The 18,337-nt window shown below is 49.7% G+C and overlaps 1 protein-coding gene across 1 annotated transcript in view; it reads left to right on the top strand.

The window, feature by feature from the left end:
- Positions 1-213: 213 nt before the first annotated feature.
- MLPH (melanophilin) overlaps positions 214-18,337 on the top strand; it is a 45,199-nt gene continuing 27,075 nt past the window's right edge. Inside the window, exons 1-2 of the mRNA XM_055587034.1 lie at positions 214-324; positions 7,139-7,272. Coding sequence (XP_055443009.1) covers positions 7,163-7,272 — 110 coding nt within the window. The 5' untranslated portion in view covers positions 214-324; positions 7,139-7,162. The remainder of the gene's footprint in view (positions 325-7,138; positions 7,273-18,337) is intronic.

Genomic DNA, 18,337 nt, shown 5'->3' on the forward strand with positions numbered 1-18,337 from the left:
GGGCTGTGGGCGAGGAGCGATGGTCGCTGCCCTGCGCTGGCGCCTCCCGCGCGGGCGCCCGGGTGCCCGCCCCGCCCGCCGCCCGCACCCGGAGGTGCTCGCTGCTCCCGGAGCTGGATGGGGCGGGCGCGGCCCTCGTGATCCCCGCGGGCGCCCGGACCTCGCCCTCCCCCCGCCCTGCGCCCTGCCCGGCCCGATCGGCCCGCCTGGCCTCAGAGCCCCAAGCCCCGACGCCGGCCTGTGGCCTCGCTCTCCCTGGCAGGACCGGAGCGGGCAACCCCGGAGTCCCGGCGGCCAGGGCCGACACCCCTGGGAACGGAGTCGGTGAGTTCAGGGAGAACCCGGGCGGGTGGCGGGTCCCCGGTGCTAGCTGCAGCCCCGCCGGTGTGAAAACGCCCCCAACAGGCCCCCAGGCCTCGGTCCCTCCTGACTGATAAGGAGGACGCGCCCAGCCCCCCACCCATCCCCCGTCCCCGAACCCCAAAGCCAAGCTTCACCTGGAGAGCCTAACCGGAGATCTGGGTCCTCCGGAGCCCATTTTGGGCAAATTGGTGGTTTCCATCAGAAGTCCTGTTGGCGATGGCCCTGCAGACAGGGCTGAGCCTGCCACTCCGAGACTAAGTGGGGGCAGGTCACCCCGGTGAGGCTGTTTGGGGAGCGACTCCTGCCAGAAAGAGAGCCCTAGGGCGTCCTGGCATTGGAGGAGGTGTCCTGGATTTGGGGCCCCTGAAAGCCCCACTTGTATTGGAATTTTGTTTGCTGACAGGCCCGCAGACCAGCCCACAGGGCCCAGGGGATGGGTCTGCAGGTGAAGGGAGTCAGGTAGTGGCCACTGGCCCCAGGCCCCTGCCCAAGCCAGAAAGTGAGGAACACTTCAGCTGTGGCCTGCCAGGCTCCTCTGTCCATGGGGTGCTCCAGGCAGGAATACTGGAGGGGGTTGCTGTGCCCTCCTCCAGGGGACCTTCCCGACCCACCAGGGATCGAACATTTGTCTCTGGTGTCTCCTCTTTACATGAGCACCACCTGGGAAGCCTGAGCCAGCCCTGCTTACAAAGGCCCTCCGGTCTCCCAAGCTCAGACACCTGTGTCCTACGCACCTTAACCACATGTTGAGAACCCCACTCCATTTTCAGGTGGGCTGGGACCTTTACATTTTTCTGTTTTGATTTTTTTCCATCTTAGTTCCATATTTCTTTCTGAGAGGCTGGAGAGATTAAGGGGGTGGCGAGGCCCCACTGGCCCACTGGATGCAAAGGCAGCAATGCCCATCGCCATGAAGCCCAGGGAGACAGTCAGGCTTAAAGACCATGGTGGGGGAGCAGTGACATTGGCACCCAGGTTCAGCCACTCATGTCCATCTTTTACCATCTAGCCCTCTGTTGGCCACTCCGCTAGGCCTCAGCAAGACCCAGCTTTCTTGGGCAAAAGCCCTGTACCTGGATCTCCAGGGCCTTATGCCTTAGAATCCAAGTACCAGTCATAGGTCCCTGCGCTCCGCCTACGTCTAAACTCTGGACGCAGTGGTAGGTGCCCTGCAGGAGTGACTGAGGACTAGTCCAGGTACACAGACTAGCAGGCAAGGGGCCTTATTGATTAAAGCATTAGTAACTGAAACATTAAGGCCAGCTCAGGGGGAGGCTTGGGGATTGGTGAAGAGGAGCCAGAGCCCCGCAGGCTACTCGGAAGGGTGGCTTTGGTGCTCTCGGATGGCAGCATGGTGATGGCCTATGGGGGCCCCCGCCCCTGCCATCAGGTCAGCGTTCAGGAGCTGCCTGTCTCATCCTCTGCAGAAGCAATCTCTGGAGGATGAGGCCCCCTCCCCTGCACCCACCCTATGACCTCTCCCTCTAATTCCGACATCCTGGCATCACTCAAGGCTAGAGAGAGCTGGAGAAGTCACGGCACAGCTGTAAACACTGAGACCACAGAGGAAGGGGACTGGTCCCCAGTCATGGGGGCCGGCTGGTGCCTGAACCGGGATTGGAGCCCAGCCCCTGATCCTCAGGGCATTCTTGTCCCGCAGCATCACCTGGGGCTCCATCCTTGCTCTGGAGTCTGTAGCTGAGGATTCGTGCAAGTGTGGAAGGATGTCCATGTAGAAACAAGGTTTCCAGCAGCTCCCCAGGGAGCTGAGAGAGTGGAGAGATGGAGCAAGAGGGAGGCAAGTGGCAGGGCCCGAGCTGCTGGGGTGATTTCAGAGCACCTGCAGGGGCAGGGTGCCTCCGGGGTGAAAACATGCTCATGTTGCAGCTGAGGAAGGTTGAGGGGTTGGTTGCGTGTCTGGGAAGCCAGCCCTGCCTGCAGAAGTAACCGCACAGCCCCGCTCTGAGGACAGCATTTGGGAAGGATGCACAGCCCCCCTGCCCCCAGCTAGCACCCGGGCCTTCCCCCTGAATGCACCTGTACCTTTGTCGATAGGGGTCACCCACCTGATTCTGAGTCAGAGCGCATTCCTGCCATTGTTAGTAGGGCGTTGAAGAGGAACTTGGGCTTGCTGGAAAGTTTATCAGCTCAGGCGGTGACGGCCGTGAGGACTCGTTCTTGCGTTTGTTCCCAGGCTCAGGGGGCCCCTCCAGCCCAAGTTGTGTGTAGGAAGAACCCCCACCCATATTTCCCCTCAATGGGGTCAAAATATGAACTCAAATCTTTAACAGACACACATGAGCCACGGCTGAAATGCAGTGATCTGGGTTCAGGCTACCCACTTTGTAAAACCAGTTCCACTGTCTCTTTCCAACTCATTAACTTCCATGTAAGGTTCTCTTTCCTCCATTACAACTTATAAATGACTGAGGAGGGCTAACAGTCAAAGATTAACAATGTGATTAAATCTGAGCCCTGGACCAGGCACAAATTGAAAGCGTTTTGTTCAGGAAGCTCATGACTAGGCGTTATCTACACCCGAGTGGAACCAGGGGCAGATAGAGCCTGGGGAGTCCACCCTCCCCAGCACGCACGCCCTGGGAGGTTCCCCCGGGCCAGGGCAGGTCAGAACCCTGTCCGCTCTGTGGGTTGGGAACGACCCGCGTTAGCAGGGCACTTAGGCAGACCCAGGTCAGGCTCTGCTCCCACGTTCCCCCCTGACTGTGGTGGTTGGAGGGATACCTGGTGGAGACCAGGGTCTTGGTGAGAAAAGTGGGGGGTGGTGGGAGAGATGACCATGGCTGAAAGGCTGCCCCCTCCATGAATCCAGGGTCCTTATGCGTGGCCGTACCTGACAGAGCATCTGGCAGACCTTCTACGACATCCCAAGTGCCCCATCAACATACCAGCCTGGCACAAGCCGGAAGGGCGCTAACGGCTCATGGCCCAATTGCCGGTGTCTTTTGGTTTATGCCCTTTGGTTGCTGAAATCAAGCATATTCTCCATTCAGTTTAAGTTTATTTTCTAAAGATAGTTTTTAAAAAGCTTTAGCAACCTAAATGTCTACCAACAGAGAAATGGATAAAGAAAATGTGGTACATACATACAATGGAATATTCAGTTCAGTTAAGTCACTCAGTCATGTCCAACTCTTTGCAACTCCATGGACTGCATTACGCCAGGCTTCCTTGTCCATCACCAGTTCCCAGAGCTTGCTCAAATTCATGTCCATTTTGTCCATGATGCCATCCAACCATCTCATCCTCTGTCATCCCCTTCTCCTCCTGCCCTCACTCTTTCCCAGCATAAGGGTCTTTTCCAATGAGTCAGTTCTTCACGTCAGGTGGCCAAAGTATTGGAGTTTCAGCTTTAGCATCTGTCCTTCCAATGAATATTCAGGACTGATCTCCTTCAGAATGGACTGGTTGGATCTCCTTGCAGTCCAAGGGACTCTCAAGAGTCTTCTCCAACACCACAGTTCAAAAGCATCAATTCTTCAGTGCTCAGCTTTCTTTATAGTCCAATTCTCACATCCATACATGACTACTGGAAAAAACCATAACTTTGACTAGACAGAACTTTGTTGGTTAAGTAATGGAATATTACTCTGCCATTAAAACTGAAATGCCATTTGCAGCAACATGGATGACCTAGAGATTGTCATACTGAGCAAAGTCTGTCAGAGAAGAAGAAATATGGTTTGACATTGCTTATATTTTTAATCTAAAAAGAAATTATACAAATGAATTTATAAAACAGAAGCAGACTCAAAGAGAATGAACTTACCACTGCCCTTGGAAAGATAGGAGGAAGGGATGGATAGGGAGTTTGGGACAGACATGTTCATGCTGCTATATTTTAAATGGATAACCAACAAGGACCTACTGTATAGCACATGGAACTCTGCTCAATGTTATGTGGCAGCCTGGATGGGGGGGTAGTTTGGGGGAGAAGGGGTACATGTGTGTGTATGGCTGAGTCTCGGCGGTTCACGTGAAACTATCACACTGCCGGTTAATTGGCTGCACCCTAATGAAAAATTAAAAGTTAAAAAAAAAAAAACTAGCTAGAACCAACTGGGTCCAAAATGGAAGGAAAAAAGATTTAAACTACCACCTCCGCCCACCCCCATCACCACCGCCACCAACAACAAAGTAAACTAACAAAAATAATTAAAAGCTTTAAGCCTCTGCACTTCATCAGCTCACTGAATGGGAAGGTTGGTCACCATAATAAAGCCCCGTGTCGGGACCACAGGCTGCTGACCCCTGGCTGCCCTGGGAACCTGCTTCCCTGGGAGGCATCACCTCCCGGCTGCATGGCATAGGGTCCGATGGATGGGGTTGGTCTGAAGTTTCCAATCAGTCTCCTCCCCTCCTCTCCCAGCAGAGCTAAAAACAGGCACCAGAGTAAAAGTTTTCAGATTATGTCTACCCCATGAAATACCGACAGTCCACTCTTGGGTCAGCTACGTGGGATGCTTGTTCTTCAAACTCTGTATCACCTCATTCCTGGCTTCACTAAACAGCATCATGAACACACATCAGTTTCCCTGGTGGCTTAGACCGTAAAGAATCTGCCTGCGCTGTTTGAGACCTGAGTTTGATCCCTGGGTCGGGAAGATCCCCTGGAGAGGGGAATGACTACACACTCCAGTATTCTTGCCTGGAGAATCCCATGGACAGAGGCGGGCTACAGTCCATGGGTCTAGGGGGTGGGGGGCAGTCACAAGCTGTCGGACACCACTGAGAGACGAACACTTTCACTTAACAACTCAGGGTCAACCCTGGCACCTCCGAGTTGGTGCTAAGTCATGATGCCCTGGTTCCCTTGAAGCACTGTGCCCTGGCCATCTCTCTCTGTTCACGTCTCAGCAGCTTCTGCCCGGCCTCACTCCAGGCAGCGGGCAGCCAGCCTGGGTGTCTTCCCCACCCCATCCCTGGCAGTCACCCTGCTCTCTGGAGGTGACTCCCTGGTCCAGTATCGCCAGTCCCTAGGCTGCGATCAACTTTGCTGTCTGCGCAGGGAAGCCAGGTGCCATCCTTGTTAGAAAGAAGCATCAAACAGAAGAGACAGGCTTGAGAGGGGCCCAGGGTGCATCCTCTGGCTGTGAAGCCTCCAGGCAGGCGTTCTGACCCCTAGTGGGTCCTTCATCCATGGGTCATCAGTCACTGACCCACTCTAAGACAGTTAAACTTGCATGGCAAGGAAAATATACTGGTTTCTTTTTGTTTTATTTTTCTCCCTCACACCTCACAAGTTAAGTTTCTTGAAATGAAGCCTGAAATTGTGACTTTTCCTTTAGGAGAGGAGAGAGAATGCTGACTACTCAGCTGATAGTCACGGCTTTCATCTGCTCTGAAAATAGAATTTCAAATGAATGTTCTTCTTATGATAGAATTTTCTCAACGACAGTAAAAAGCAAAGATGAATAAACCCCAGGCATCCATCAAATGACTTTTTGTTCCATTTTTTAAAGACAAACAGAAGCTATGTGCTCTGGGGAAGCGTCAAGAGTCAGTTTGGGTTTAACGTTTTCACGTCCAAAAATCTCAGTTCAAGTGTAAAGAAAATAATTTGAATGATTCTGACCCATCAGGGCATCCTATTAATACAACATTCATAGCGCAGTGCTTGAGTTTGGAAATATTGAGAGGGTCAGTGCAAAAAAAAAAATTAGAAATTATTTTTCACCTATTTTAAGGCATAGTTTGACAGCCACCGGATCTCTGTGGCCACTTTCATTTCAAGTGGTATCTGAGTGTTACTCAGAAAATGACAGTCTTCATAATTAACCTCTTGTACAGCAAACTTGCTTTCTAGCACAGAGCAAGTGTTGCTTGCATTTGCACAGAGATCACTTTCAGGAGGTCAGCATCAGTGAATGGAGATGCTGCTCAGAATTCAGAAGCAGATTTGCGTCTTTGGTTGGTGTTTGAGGCTTCCCAGTGAGACCAGACAGACTGGGTCCCTTCTCTGATATTCCTGAAAAGCGGGTTTCGGTCCTTCATGAAGACTCGCTGAAGTCGCACAGAGATTCTTGAGCTTTCAGTTCCCACCAGGATCCCATCACCCAAACAGAATCTGCCCCCCAACCCCGTCCCGCCAGAACAGAGCTGGACTGAGTGCAGCAATCATGGTCTCTGGCCAAGGGTCAGCTGTCCACCTGCCACAGACCAGAGAAGTGGGGGCACCAAAATGTGTCCCCGAGTGCCAGGGGGAGGTTGCGGTCATCACGATATATGAAATGATGCTCCACTAGCTGTTAGGAGGTGTGAAGACACACTCAAGGGGTGGGCGTGCTGAGGTAGGGGAGACAGGTGGAGGACCCCTCGAGGACCTTGTCAGAACACAGATTCTGAATCAGGAGGGCCCGGGCCTGGGAGTCTGCATTTCTCACAGGCTCCAGGAGATGCTGCTGGTCCACGGAGCACACCCTGAGTAGCGAGAAAGGTGGTTCTGCTTCTGCTTCTCTTGCTTTGTGACAGCTGGGTTTTCCTTCCTTTGTCCTCTTGGTGTGAATTGAGATCTTCAGTGTCCAGAAAGGGCAGTGTCATCTGAATTCTGACTCTGAGCTGTGGGGACTCTACACGTGGGTTCCCTTATTTTGACTGTGTGTGTTTCCAGACACATGTTTGCCTGTTTTCAAAAACGACCTAACCCAGGTTCCAGCTCCTGGGAAATTGGTGGTTTCTGCGTTGTCTCTTCCTTTGTGACTCGCCCGGCACCCGCACGGGCTTCCTGGGCTGACTGCTGGGCCCTGTGTTACTCCAGGTGTGACCTTGATGAGCAGCAGAGATGGGGAAGACACTGGATCTTTCCAAGCTCACGGATGAAGAGGCCAAGCATGTCTGGGAGGTGGTTCAACGGGACTTCGACCTTCGGAGGAAAGAAGAGGAAAGACTAGAGTGAGTGTGTGGCGGGGCCCTCGCAGCTGGGACCCGTGCAGCTGGGACCCGTGCAGCTGGAGCCCTTGCAGCTGGGACCTTTGCAGCTGGGACCTTTGCAGCTGGGGCCCTTGCAGCTGGGGCCCATGCAGCTGGCCCTAGCATCTCTGGAGGGGATCCCTGGGGGCCTCTGGGCAGGCAGACAGCAGTAACTCGGTGGAGGACACTGGATGAAAGTCACCTGCTTTCTGGCCTCAGTTCCCCCTTAATTAAAACCAGGAGCTCTGACTTCCCTCCTGATGGTCAGACGTTCCCTGAATAGTTTTATTTCAACTTGATCCAGTGCCAGGTGACATTCTTTGCTAATGCTAAGACCACGGCCTTGCATGAGTAAAGGTGATGAAGAGGGAAAGTCTTGATGCTGATCTGCAACACCCAGAAGCCAGGATCAAGGGCTTTCAGGACAAAGGCGGACTTTTACCTCTTCCCAGCAGAGCTGGGGGCACTCCATCCTCACTGTGGAGACCCCAGCACCATCTTGCAGGTCTCTCCCATGGGCTGAGCTAAAGCCCCCTTGGTGTTAAATGTTCTTCCTCTGCTTTGCTTCTTCCTCCACCAAACTTCCAAGGCTTAGCTGTTTCCTGGGCTCCCTTGTTGCCTTGGGGTATTTTGTGGGTTGGCAGGCCTATTGCAAAGGAGAAGTTAAGTGAAGACTCAAGGCAGGTGGGAAGTGGCCAAAGAAAGGCCTGAAAGGCTCCTGGCGGTGGAGGGCAGAGAGGAGGTCAGAGCTGGGGTGGGGGCCGAGGGTCTAGCGGGGACGTGGACTGGCTGTTCTCTGCGTGGCCGCAGGCCTTTAGGCGAGGGAGTAACAAGACCCGGACTCTGCTCTGCAGCCGGCGGCTACTGAGAAGTGGTCAGATGAGCTGACAAGGGGGAGCCGGCAAGTTTGCCGAAGGGCTGGCTGTGGGGTCTTGATTTTAGGGGCGGCGTTGAGGTCACGGATGACTCCAGAGTCAGGGCCTGAGTAACTGTGGCTGTGGAGGGGTCCTCACTTCACCCGGGGAAGCTGAGTGCGGAACAGGTGTGGAGGGAACCAGGACACAGATCTGTGGACACTGGGTGGCCCATTAGATACGAGGTGGACAGGGCGGCCCCCCACACACCAGACGGGAGCCCAGCAAGACAGGAGCCCAGCAAGACAGGACTGTGGGAGTGTCCACCTACAGAGGCCATGGCTACTGTAATCAAGCCAAACCCCGTGGCCTAAAGCAAGCACACAACTCTCTTCTGGGCCTGGAGCTTAGGAGTCAAGGTGTTGACAAGCTGTCCAGTGAAACAAGTTCAGTGGAGCCCAGCACCCCTTGGTGATGGTGGGGAAGGGTCTGGGGCAGCACCAGGAGGCTTCTTGCTGCCTCTCTGCACAGCCTGCCTCCCCTCTGCTCTGTCCTGGGCTGCAGGTCACCCCCAGGGTTTTCATTACAAAGCAGCTCTCACCCCACTGGTATCTGGAGCCCTGACTCCCATCAGTTGCCACAACCCCAGGACCAGGGCCCAGAGCCAGCCTCGGGCGTCGTCCCGGTCCTGACTGGGGCAGGTGCCCGCCTTGCCTCGTGTCTCCTGTCTTTGCCTCAACCTGGAAGCTGCACCTAGGACCACGGCCACACGCTCTTAGTGACAGAGCCCGCCTGGTCCTTCCTGTCTGGGGATCACAGACCCTCCAGGCAGCCCAGCTGTTGTCACTCTTATTTTTAATGGCAGCTCAGACCCTCCCATTCCATGCCTTTATAGAAGCACAGATCGATCGGAGGGCAGGGGATCCCAGTTCTCCAGGGAGACCTTTGAGGGCGTCAGCCCCTCCCTCTGTCCAGGCAGAACCCAGGTAGTTTTGCAGAAATTCCTGTTTCTTGCCTATTGGGAGCACCACACCCTGCTGACCCCCATCACCCTATTTTCCATATTTCTTGTAGCCATTTCGGGTTGCAAAGGGGAGACACACCCTGGTAGCCTCCAGTTACTGCTAGAAAGGAAGTCTCCAAAGGATCCCGCTGGTGACACCTCTCTCCTGGGGGTGCCCATGGATCAGGTCAGGTCCCTGGTCAGTCGTTTAAGGTCAGGGTGACGTCCTTGTTCAGAAGGCCCCGAAGCCTCCTGCTCAGAATTTAGCGTCTTCTCGGCCAGACATGTGACAATCAGGGGTGAGCTTCTTAAATACAACAGCGCAGGACGTGGTCCCTGGAAGTGTCCGCGTGCGGAGAGGTGGTGGTTGGGAGAATCCACGCCAGAGCCAAGGCGAGGATGCTGGCACCCCGGAAGTGCTGCTCTGTTAGCTCCTGTGCGCACCGGCCCACTGGTGATGCACTTGGAAAAGATAAGCCGCAGGGCTGAGTGAAGGGCGTTCGTGGAAACACCGATGTGCTTGTCTCTTGCTCGGTGTCGTTGGCTATCTGTGCAGCAAGAGGTGAAGCCACCTCTGCCTGTGCAAGCCTTTTCCCCAGTGTCCCCCTGACCCCCAGGGAGCAGGACCCAGGCATGTGGTCATGCGGCTCCGTGAGGCCAGAGCCCACGGGTTCACATTCCACTCGGGCGGGGCTGAGACTTAGGAAGGGCACAGCTCAGAATAAGGACCGTTTGGCGTGTGGACACACGTTGGTTCTGTAGAGTGCATTGGCTAAAATACCAGCAGTCTGTTATGAAACTGAAGACATTTTAAAAATCATAAACCTCCTTCTTCCTGGCCTTATCTCAGTGTTAATCTCTGCATTTAACCAATTTCGATGTTAACCATCCATTTCCTGCAACCACAATATCCCAGTCTCTGTAGCACACTGGGGTTTCTGCATGGTCCCTTGGGGTCCTCATTGTGCTCCCAGTTCCTGGGTCTCTAATCTCTGAGTCAACAACTGCCTGAATGCAGGCACTGGCCCTCAGCTGAGCACTGAGCAGGTGCCTGTAACAAACTGAGCAGCTCGGGGGTTGTTCAGATGAGCAGGGTTTTTTTTAATTGTTATTGAAATATAGTTGATTTACAAGGCTGCGTTAGTTTCAGATGTACAGCAATCAGATGAGTTTCTGATGTCTTTGACACACTCCAAAAGAGAGGCCAAATGGATGGGCCAGCTCAAAACCTTACCAAGGTCATTGAGAGAACAAAGTCAATAGGGGGGAAAAAACTGTGAAACCAAGAACCAAACATATTCGTTACTCGGAAAGAACTTTCCCATCCTGAGTACACATCAGGTGGACACAGTGTGTGCGCTCAAGGTCGGCTCACCAGCAGCAAGGTCGATTTACTGAGAGACGATTCACCAAGTATACCCATTAGGAAACAATCAAACAAAAATGCGTTTCATTTCATACTTACAAAGTGAACAGAAGTGTGTGTTAGATGGGTTGCTGTTCGGTTTTTCTCCCCAAGTGGGAGCATCCCCCTGTAAAGGATACTGGGGCAGGGCCTGGGCGAAGGTTCCAGCACCCTGTCCCACGTGGCAGGACCAGCACTTTGACTTCTCCTGTCAAAGTGAGTGACCAGTGAGCTGGCCCAGGCCCTGACCCTAATTCCCAATGCCCGGTAGACCATCCCCACAACATGAAAGCCTCTGACCCCTCGGCCAGGCCTGACCTCCTGCCGTTTGTGGGGGACACTTGCGGCCCCGTGGGGAAGACGGATGCCAGCCAGTGTTGAAGGGCACAGGCTGGAGCATCTTGGTCTGTGTTCGCTGCGAGCCTCCTAACGAGATGTCCCGCACAGAACACACTTGTTCCAGGGACCACCAGGCCTGCTGGTAGACCTCTCGGACAGCTCCCCTCCAAACTGACCAGGAGGATGTCCCTGGGAGGCTAGCTCCTGAGTGACAGAGGCCTTGTGGAGCTTCCAAACAGCTTTCCCTGCAGACTATTTTGGGAATTTAAGGAGGAAGGGGGAGGCTGTATAGCCTCTGATTTAGCCCCAGGCAGATATAATGTCTCCCTGAAGTTGGCTTGTGCGACTGGGGAGTGGGGTATTTACTGTGCGGAGTGTGATGTTATTCTTGGCTTCCCCTCAGAACACAGGGCTGCACTCCAGAGGACCCCAAACCCCAAAACGCACAGAAACCTTTAGGCAGTTCATCAAGCCTTCACTCCCCTCCAAGACCCCGGGCCTTGGAATGAGCTCGCCTGCTTCCTCACAGAAGGCTCGAGGCTGCCAGGCATCACCTCCCCCATCCCTGCACTTACCGTATTCACATCCACCCTGTCTTCCCTCTCCGGGTCCTCGCTGGCACTCTGGACCTTTCCTCTGCTCCCCGCTCCTGGAGCTGCCTCAGCTACTCCCTTTCTGTCCTCTGGCTTCTGCTTGGAATGTCAGTAGGGTCTAGCACCACATTGAAACAAACAAAGCAAAAGCAAGAACAAACAAAAAACACGGAAAGCCTTTCCTTTGACCCCAGCGCCCCGCTGAATGCTGGCACGTCTTGCTCCCTTCATTTCAGATGATCCAAGTGCTGCACATCCTTCCATCTGCCTCACGACCCACTGGTCTGTCTTGGCAGCTACGCCTCGGGGCCCACTCGAAGCCCCTTCTCAGCCCCTAGTCTTCCCTGACCTTGGACTCTGCCCTCCTCACCGATCCCGTGTCTGTAACTGGTGTTTCTTTTCCCACACCTTCCTGGCTTTTCTCTGTGGTTACTTTGAAGGCCCCTCGTCCTTCTTCTGGTGCATTAAAGGGATAAGTTGCCTAAGACATATCTTCTCAAAGTCCATGAAAGCATCTGGACCCCTTCAGATCTTTAATCTTTCACATACCCAAAGGACAAAGAATTCCTACGTTGTTTAAACCGCTTCAGACCGGGAAAAAAAATGTTCATTAGGCTCACTCTGATAGCCTATATTAACAAAGATAAAGGAGGAAAAATACAGCTCAGTTAAATCACCATTTTAATATGCCTAAGGCTGTCATGGAGGCCACTAGCCACGTGTGTCTATTTAAACTAATTGAGTGCAACTTAAAAATCAGTTTTTCTGTCTCATTAGTCAGATGTCAAATTTTCAGTAGCCACACACATGGATAGTGGCTGCCACACTGGACCAGCAAATATAGAACATTTCCATCATCACTGAAATTGTATTGGACGTCACAGGCTAAGGAGACAAAACTTACGCTTATCTCAGTACTGTGGAAGAGTGTTTGGTAGCACACTTTTTGATGATTTTTTAAGTAATAAAATTGAAATTAAAGGATACTTTTTTAACATGACGAAAAAATGCTTCAAACAAGAGCCGTCATGATACATTAATGTTAGAAACAAGAAAAGAATTTCTTTCATTGCCGCTTCTCATGACCAATTTAGAATGTTCTATTAGTGCTAGTCAATGCAGTTAGAGAAAGTAACAAAATACAGAGTATACCAATGGACAGGGAAATCCAAAACTATTACCTGCAGAAGATAAAAACTAAGATAGTTACCTACAAAATTAAAAAAAAGAGAGAGAGAGAATTTAGTAGTCTAGTTATATAAGATACAAGAATATAAAAGAAAATCAGTGTCCCCTTTGTAGACATCAGAGGCAACCAATCAGAATGTACATAGAAAAATCCTATTTATAAAAAGAAAATATGAAGTACCTAAGGAGGAAGGGGAAGGTGAGGTGAATTGGGAGAGTAGCTTTGACATAAATACACTCCCATGTATAAAATAGCTAGCTGGTGGGATCCTGCTGAATAGCACAGGCAGTTCAATTCGATGTTCTGTGATAACCTAGATGGGGGAGTGGGTGGGACGTCCAAGAGGGAGGCGCTATATGTATACATACGGCTGACTCACTTCATTGTACAGCAGAAACCAACAGAACACTGTAAAGAAATTATACTCCAATAAAAAAAGAAATGTGTAATAGCCACATAAAGAATAGTATAAAACATCCTTAAACAACATACCAAAACTGTAAATTGTAACAGATGGTATCCCATCCTCTGTATGGGAAGAATGCTGCAATGATGTTGGCTCTTGAGGAATGAGTGTCAAATTCCTAAGGCATTTGGGGGAATATGAAAAAAACATTATAGCAAATGAAGACGTAAGACACCGCAATTTAAATAAGACTAATAAGCAGGGCCGTATTCCAGGAGATAACAAAAAGTATTTGACGCTACATTAATTAGATAGCATGGGCCTTTCACAGATGTAAGTAATCAGTGCACCAGCGTGAAAGCTCTAAAATGCGACCCAGTGTGTGTAACAGTTTCCAGTACAGCGGCAGCATTTCATATCAGTGAGAAAGGGAAGGATTAATTACAGCGGAGTGTCGGGACAGTTGACCGTGAGTGCAAGACTGGGGGAGGGAGTGTGACCTAAGTTCAATTTCTAATTGATATATTAAACATGTAAAGCATGAACTATGAAAATTACTGGAAGAAAATATAGATGAACATGTACCTAATCTTGAGGTGGGAAAACCTACCTGTGACAAGACAGGTACAAATCACAGCATATCGATAAGTATTGACTAAACATGTACATCTGAAGTTTAAAAGACAATGTTTACTGTTTAAAAATTAGAAGAAAGTTTTAACAGAAATGGCAATGAGTTATATCTTTGACCTATAGAGAAAGTCTTAAAATTAGAATGATAAAGAAGTCTCCAAATTAGAAAAACACAGAAACCCCCATGTTCAAAAAGGAAAGGGGTAAATGAGAATGTGTGGGTGACTCATGTCGCTGGGTGAGGACCCAAATTTTCCTACATAGAACACTGTTTCCAAGGGCACAGCCCACAAGTCAAATATTAGGCTGTGAACCACCCCCAGAAAGGCAAACAGGTGGTGATGTGGATTTGTAATCTTTGCAAACAAACCCAAATGCCTGAGATTATCCATGAAAGATCTCCTGGTGTGAGGCATGGCTTGCAAACCATAACTTGCTTTAAAAATAAATAAATAATAAGGAATTTGAAGTCAGCCTTTGCTGGGCCACTTAGCACCACTGACAGACAACTCCAGGGTTGAAAACACAGAAGCTGAACCAGGAAGTCAGCTGCCAGCAAAGCCTGGAGATTAACTTTGGTCTGAGATCACTTACGAGATTTCGGTGAGGCTCCCTCTCAGCAGTCTGTCGTTCACACATCACTATATAATTCCTCTTTATCCTTTTTTTCATCATTTGCTCACCCTGTTCAGAGACTTCAGAGAACTTTGCTGTTGTTGTTCAGTCCCCAAGTCGTATCTGACTCTTTGCAAGCTTATGGATGCAGCACTCCAGGCTCCTCTGTCCTTCACATCTCCCGGAGCTTGCTCAAACTCATGTGCATCAAGTCAGTGATGCTATCTAACCATGTCATCGTCTGCTGCCCCTTCTCCTCCTGCCTTCAATCTTTCTCAGCATCAAGGTCCTTTCCAATGAGTCAACTCTTCGCACTGGGTGGCCAAAGTGTTGGAGCTTCAGCTTCAGCATCAGTCCTTCAATGAATATTCAGGGTAGATTTCCTTTAGGATTAACTGGTGTAATCTCCTTGCTGTCCAAGGGCCTCTCAAGAGTCTTTAGCACCGCAGTTTGAAAGCATCAGCTCTTCAGGGCTCAACCTTCTTTATGGTCCAACTCTCACATCCATACATGACTGCTGGAAGAACCACTGAACTTCAGCAAGTTTCTGTTTCCCTCATTAAAATTCCTGATACTTATTCATATAGTCAGGACCTTAGATCATGTACTTTCTTTTGATCCTTACTACTTGATGCTTGTCCTCTTTCAGCAATTCTCTCTGACACTTATGTTTCATCTGGTTGACATACTTTTAATACTATTTTCCCTCAGTTCTTTGCCCCATTGGTTCTTTCACACTCATTCTTAAGGGTCATACTAGAGATTCGGTTTTCGGTCCTCTGGAGCACATCTTCAAGTTGTTTTCTCAGGAAAGATGGGGTAGGAAGTTCATACTTGAAATCTCTCAGTTGGGAGTAAGATCTCTGCTCACACACTTTCCCCTCTGAATCCTGGCAGAATAACAAACCCCAAAACATGCCCATTTCCTAATCCCCCAATCTATGAGTATGTTGGGCTATGTGGCAAAGGGGAATAAAAATTGCAGGTGCAATAAAACCTGCTAGTCAGGGGCCTGGATGTCAGGGGACAATCGGGTTAACCGGGTAGGTCAGTATGATCACAAGGAGCCTGATAAATAAAGGAAGGGGGAGACAGGACAACATATAAGTGTCATTTATTGTGAGAAGGACTCAACCCACCACTGCTGACTCTGAAGATGGAAGAAGAGCCATGAGCCAGAGAATGCAGGTGCCTTCTAGAAGCTGGAAAAAACAAGGGACCAGACCTTCCCCCGGAGCCTCCAGGAAGGATCACACTCCTGCCAACACCTTGATTTTAGGTACCATCTAGAACTTTCATAGCTAGAGAGGAGAAGTCAATGCCTGGCTTCAAAGTGCCAAAGATCAGGCTGACCCTCTTTTAGGGGCTAATGCAGCCGATGACTTTAAGTTGAAGCCAGTGCTCGTTTACCATTGTGAAAATCCCAAGGCCCTGAAGAGCTGCCAGATCCACTGTGCCTGTGCTCTGTAAACGGAGCAACAGAGCCTGGATGAACAGCGCATCTGTGTACAATATGGTTCACTGGATATTTTAAGCTCACTGATGAGACCCACTGCTCAGAAAAAGATTCCTTTCAAAATATTACTACTCACTGACAATGGGAAACATCCCCCAAGAGCTCTTATGGAGATGAACAGTGATATTAATAGAGTTTTCATACTTTATAACACACGTCCACCCTGCAGCCCATGGTTCAAGGAGGAATGTTGACTTTCAAGTCTTATTCTTTAAGAAATCTCTTTCAGGAGGCTATAGCTGCCGTAGGTAGTGATTCCTCGGATAGATCTGGGGAAAATAAATGGAAAACCTTTTGGAAGAGACTTGTCATTCTGGATGCTTTGAAGAATACCCGTGATTCACGGGAAGAGGTCAAAGTACCAACATTAGCAGGAGTGTGGAAGAAGTTGATTCCAGCCCTCACAGGTGGCTTTAAGGCGTTCAAAACTTCAATGAAGGAAATCACTGCAGATGTGATGGAAGTATCAAGAGAACTAGAATGAGAGGTGGAGCCTAAGATGTGAGGGAATTGATGCAATCTCATGGTCCAACTTAAACAGATGAGGAGTTGCTTCTTACGAATGAGCAAGGAAAGTGGTTTCTTGAGATCCTGGTGAAGATGGTGTGAAGGTTGTTGAAATGATTTTTTAAAAAGCATTTAGAATATTCATAAACTTGATTGGCAAAGCAAAAACAGAATTTGAGAGAATTAACTCCAATTTTGAAAGAATTCTACTGTGGGTAAATTGCTGTCAAATAGCACTGCATGCTACAAAAAATCTGTTCGTGAAAGGAAGAGTCCATCCACAAGCAGACTTCATTGTCTTATTTTAAGAAGTTGCCACAGCCATCCCAGCCTTCAGCAACTACTTCCCTGATCAGTCAGCAGCCATCAGCACAGAGCTGTCCCCCCACCATCAAACAGAACATGACTCAGAAGATGGTTAACAATTTATAATGCTTAAGTACTTTAAAGTATGTGCATTGTTTTTTCAAACATAATGCTGTTGCGTACCTACTAGACCTCAGTATAATGCAAACATAACTTTTATTTGCACTGGGAAACCAAGAAATTCCTGTGACTCACTTTATTGCAATACTCGCTTTATTGTGGTGGTCTGGTGCAAACCCACAGTGACTCCGAGGTGTGCCTGAATTACCTGCCAGGTGTTTGCCCTTCTCTGCCCTGGCCATCATCTTCTCTCTGCACTCCTGTCTCTTCAGCCCTTTCCTCTGCATTCAGGAGAGTAAACATGTGGCTTCAAAATAAGTGGTTCTCAAGTATTTTGCCCTGAGGGACCTGATAGATTCTTAAATTTTTGAAAACTCCAAAGAGGTTTTGCTTACCTGGGTTATATCTGTCTATACTTACCCACCAAAAGTTGCAACTGGGCATTTAAAAAGTAGTTGTTCATTTATTTAAAGTACAATAGCCCCCTTATAACATAATAAAAATGTTATGAAAAATACATTTTTCCAAAACAAAAACATAAATGAGGACAATGGCATTGTTCTGTGTGTTTTGAAAACCCCTTCCATGTCTGGCTTGATTGGAGATGACTGAATTCTGATACTTCCTCTGCACTCAGGGTGTTGTAATGTGTTGTTGAAGAAATTCGGACTTCATACAGATGTAGTAGGAAAAAGAAGGAGGAGCCTTTCCAGATGATTATGGGTGTTATGTTCTGACAATACATGAAAACCCTGTGACTGGTAGTTTCTTAAAGTTGTCATGTGGAATCTGAAGCCATGTCAATGAACTTCCCCGTTACATTAAGATCCACTGGTCCGTGTCGCACATGGAATGGTTCTTCTATCCACATGTGCTTTGCTGACACCTGTGCAGACTTTCCCGACGTCAGTACGTTTCATTATACATAACCAAAGCAATTCATCATTATCGCTGCTGATCTCATCAGAAACCTCTCTGTGACAGAAAACTCTGAAGCTCAGGGCAGCAGAGACAAAAGTTTTCCAAAAGTCTTTTCTGAGCTTGAAAGCCTGGGTTTCGTCACCAGCAACTAATACCATCACTTGACATACTCTATAATTAATTAGTTTATTTTGGGCTGTGCTGGGTCTTTGTTGCTGCATGCAGGCTTTTTCCAGTTGCAGTGAGCAGCGGCTACTCTTCATTGCTGTGTGAGGGCCTCTCATTGCGATGGCTTCTCTTGTTGTGGAACTCTAGGGCCAGTCCATCCTAAAGGAAACCATCCCTGAATATTCATTAGAAGGGCTGATGTTGAAGCTGAAGCTCCAACAATACTTTGGCCACCTGATGCGAAGACCGGACTCATTGGAAAAGACCGTGATGTTGGGGCACATGGAGGACATGAGGAGAAGGGGGTGACAGAGGATGAGATGGTTGGATGGCATCATCGACTCAATGGACATGAGTTTGAGCAAGCTCTGGAAAATGGTGAAGGGCAGGGAAGCCTGACATGCTGCAGCCCGTGGGGTTGCAAAGAGTCAGACATGACTGAGTGACTGAACAGGGCAGGCGGGCTTCCATA

The sequence above is a fragment of the Bubalus kerabau genome, chromosome 6 (assembly GCF_029407905.1).
Source record: "Bubalus kerabau isolate K-KA32 ecotype Philippines breed swamp buffalo chromosome 6, PCC_UOA_SB_1v2, whole genome shotgun sequence".
NCBI classification, from domain to species: Eukaryota; Metazoa; Chordata; class Mammalia; order Artiodactyla; family Bovidae; genus Bubalus; species Bubalus kerabau.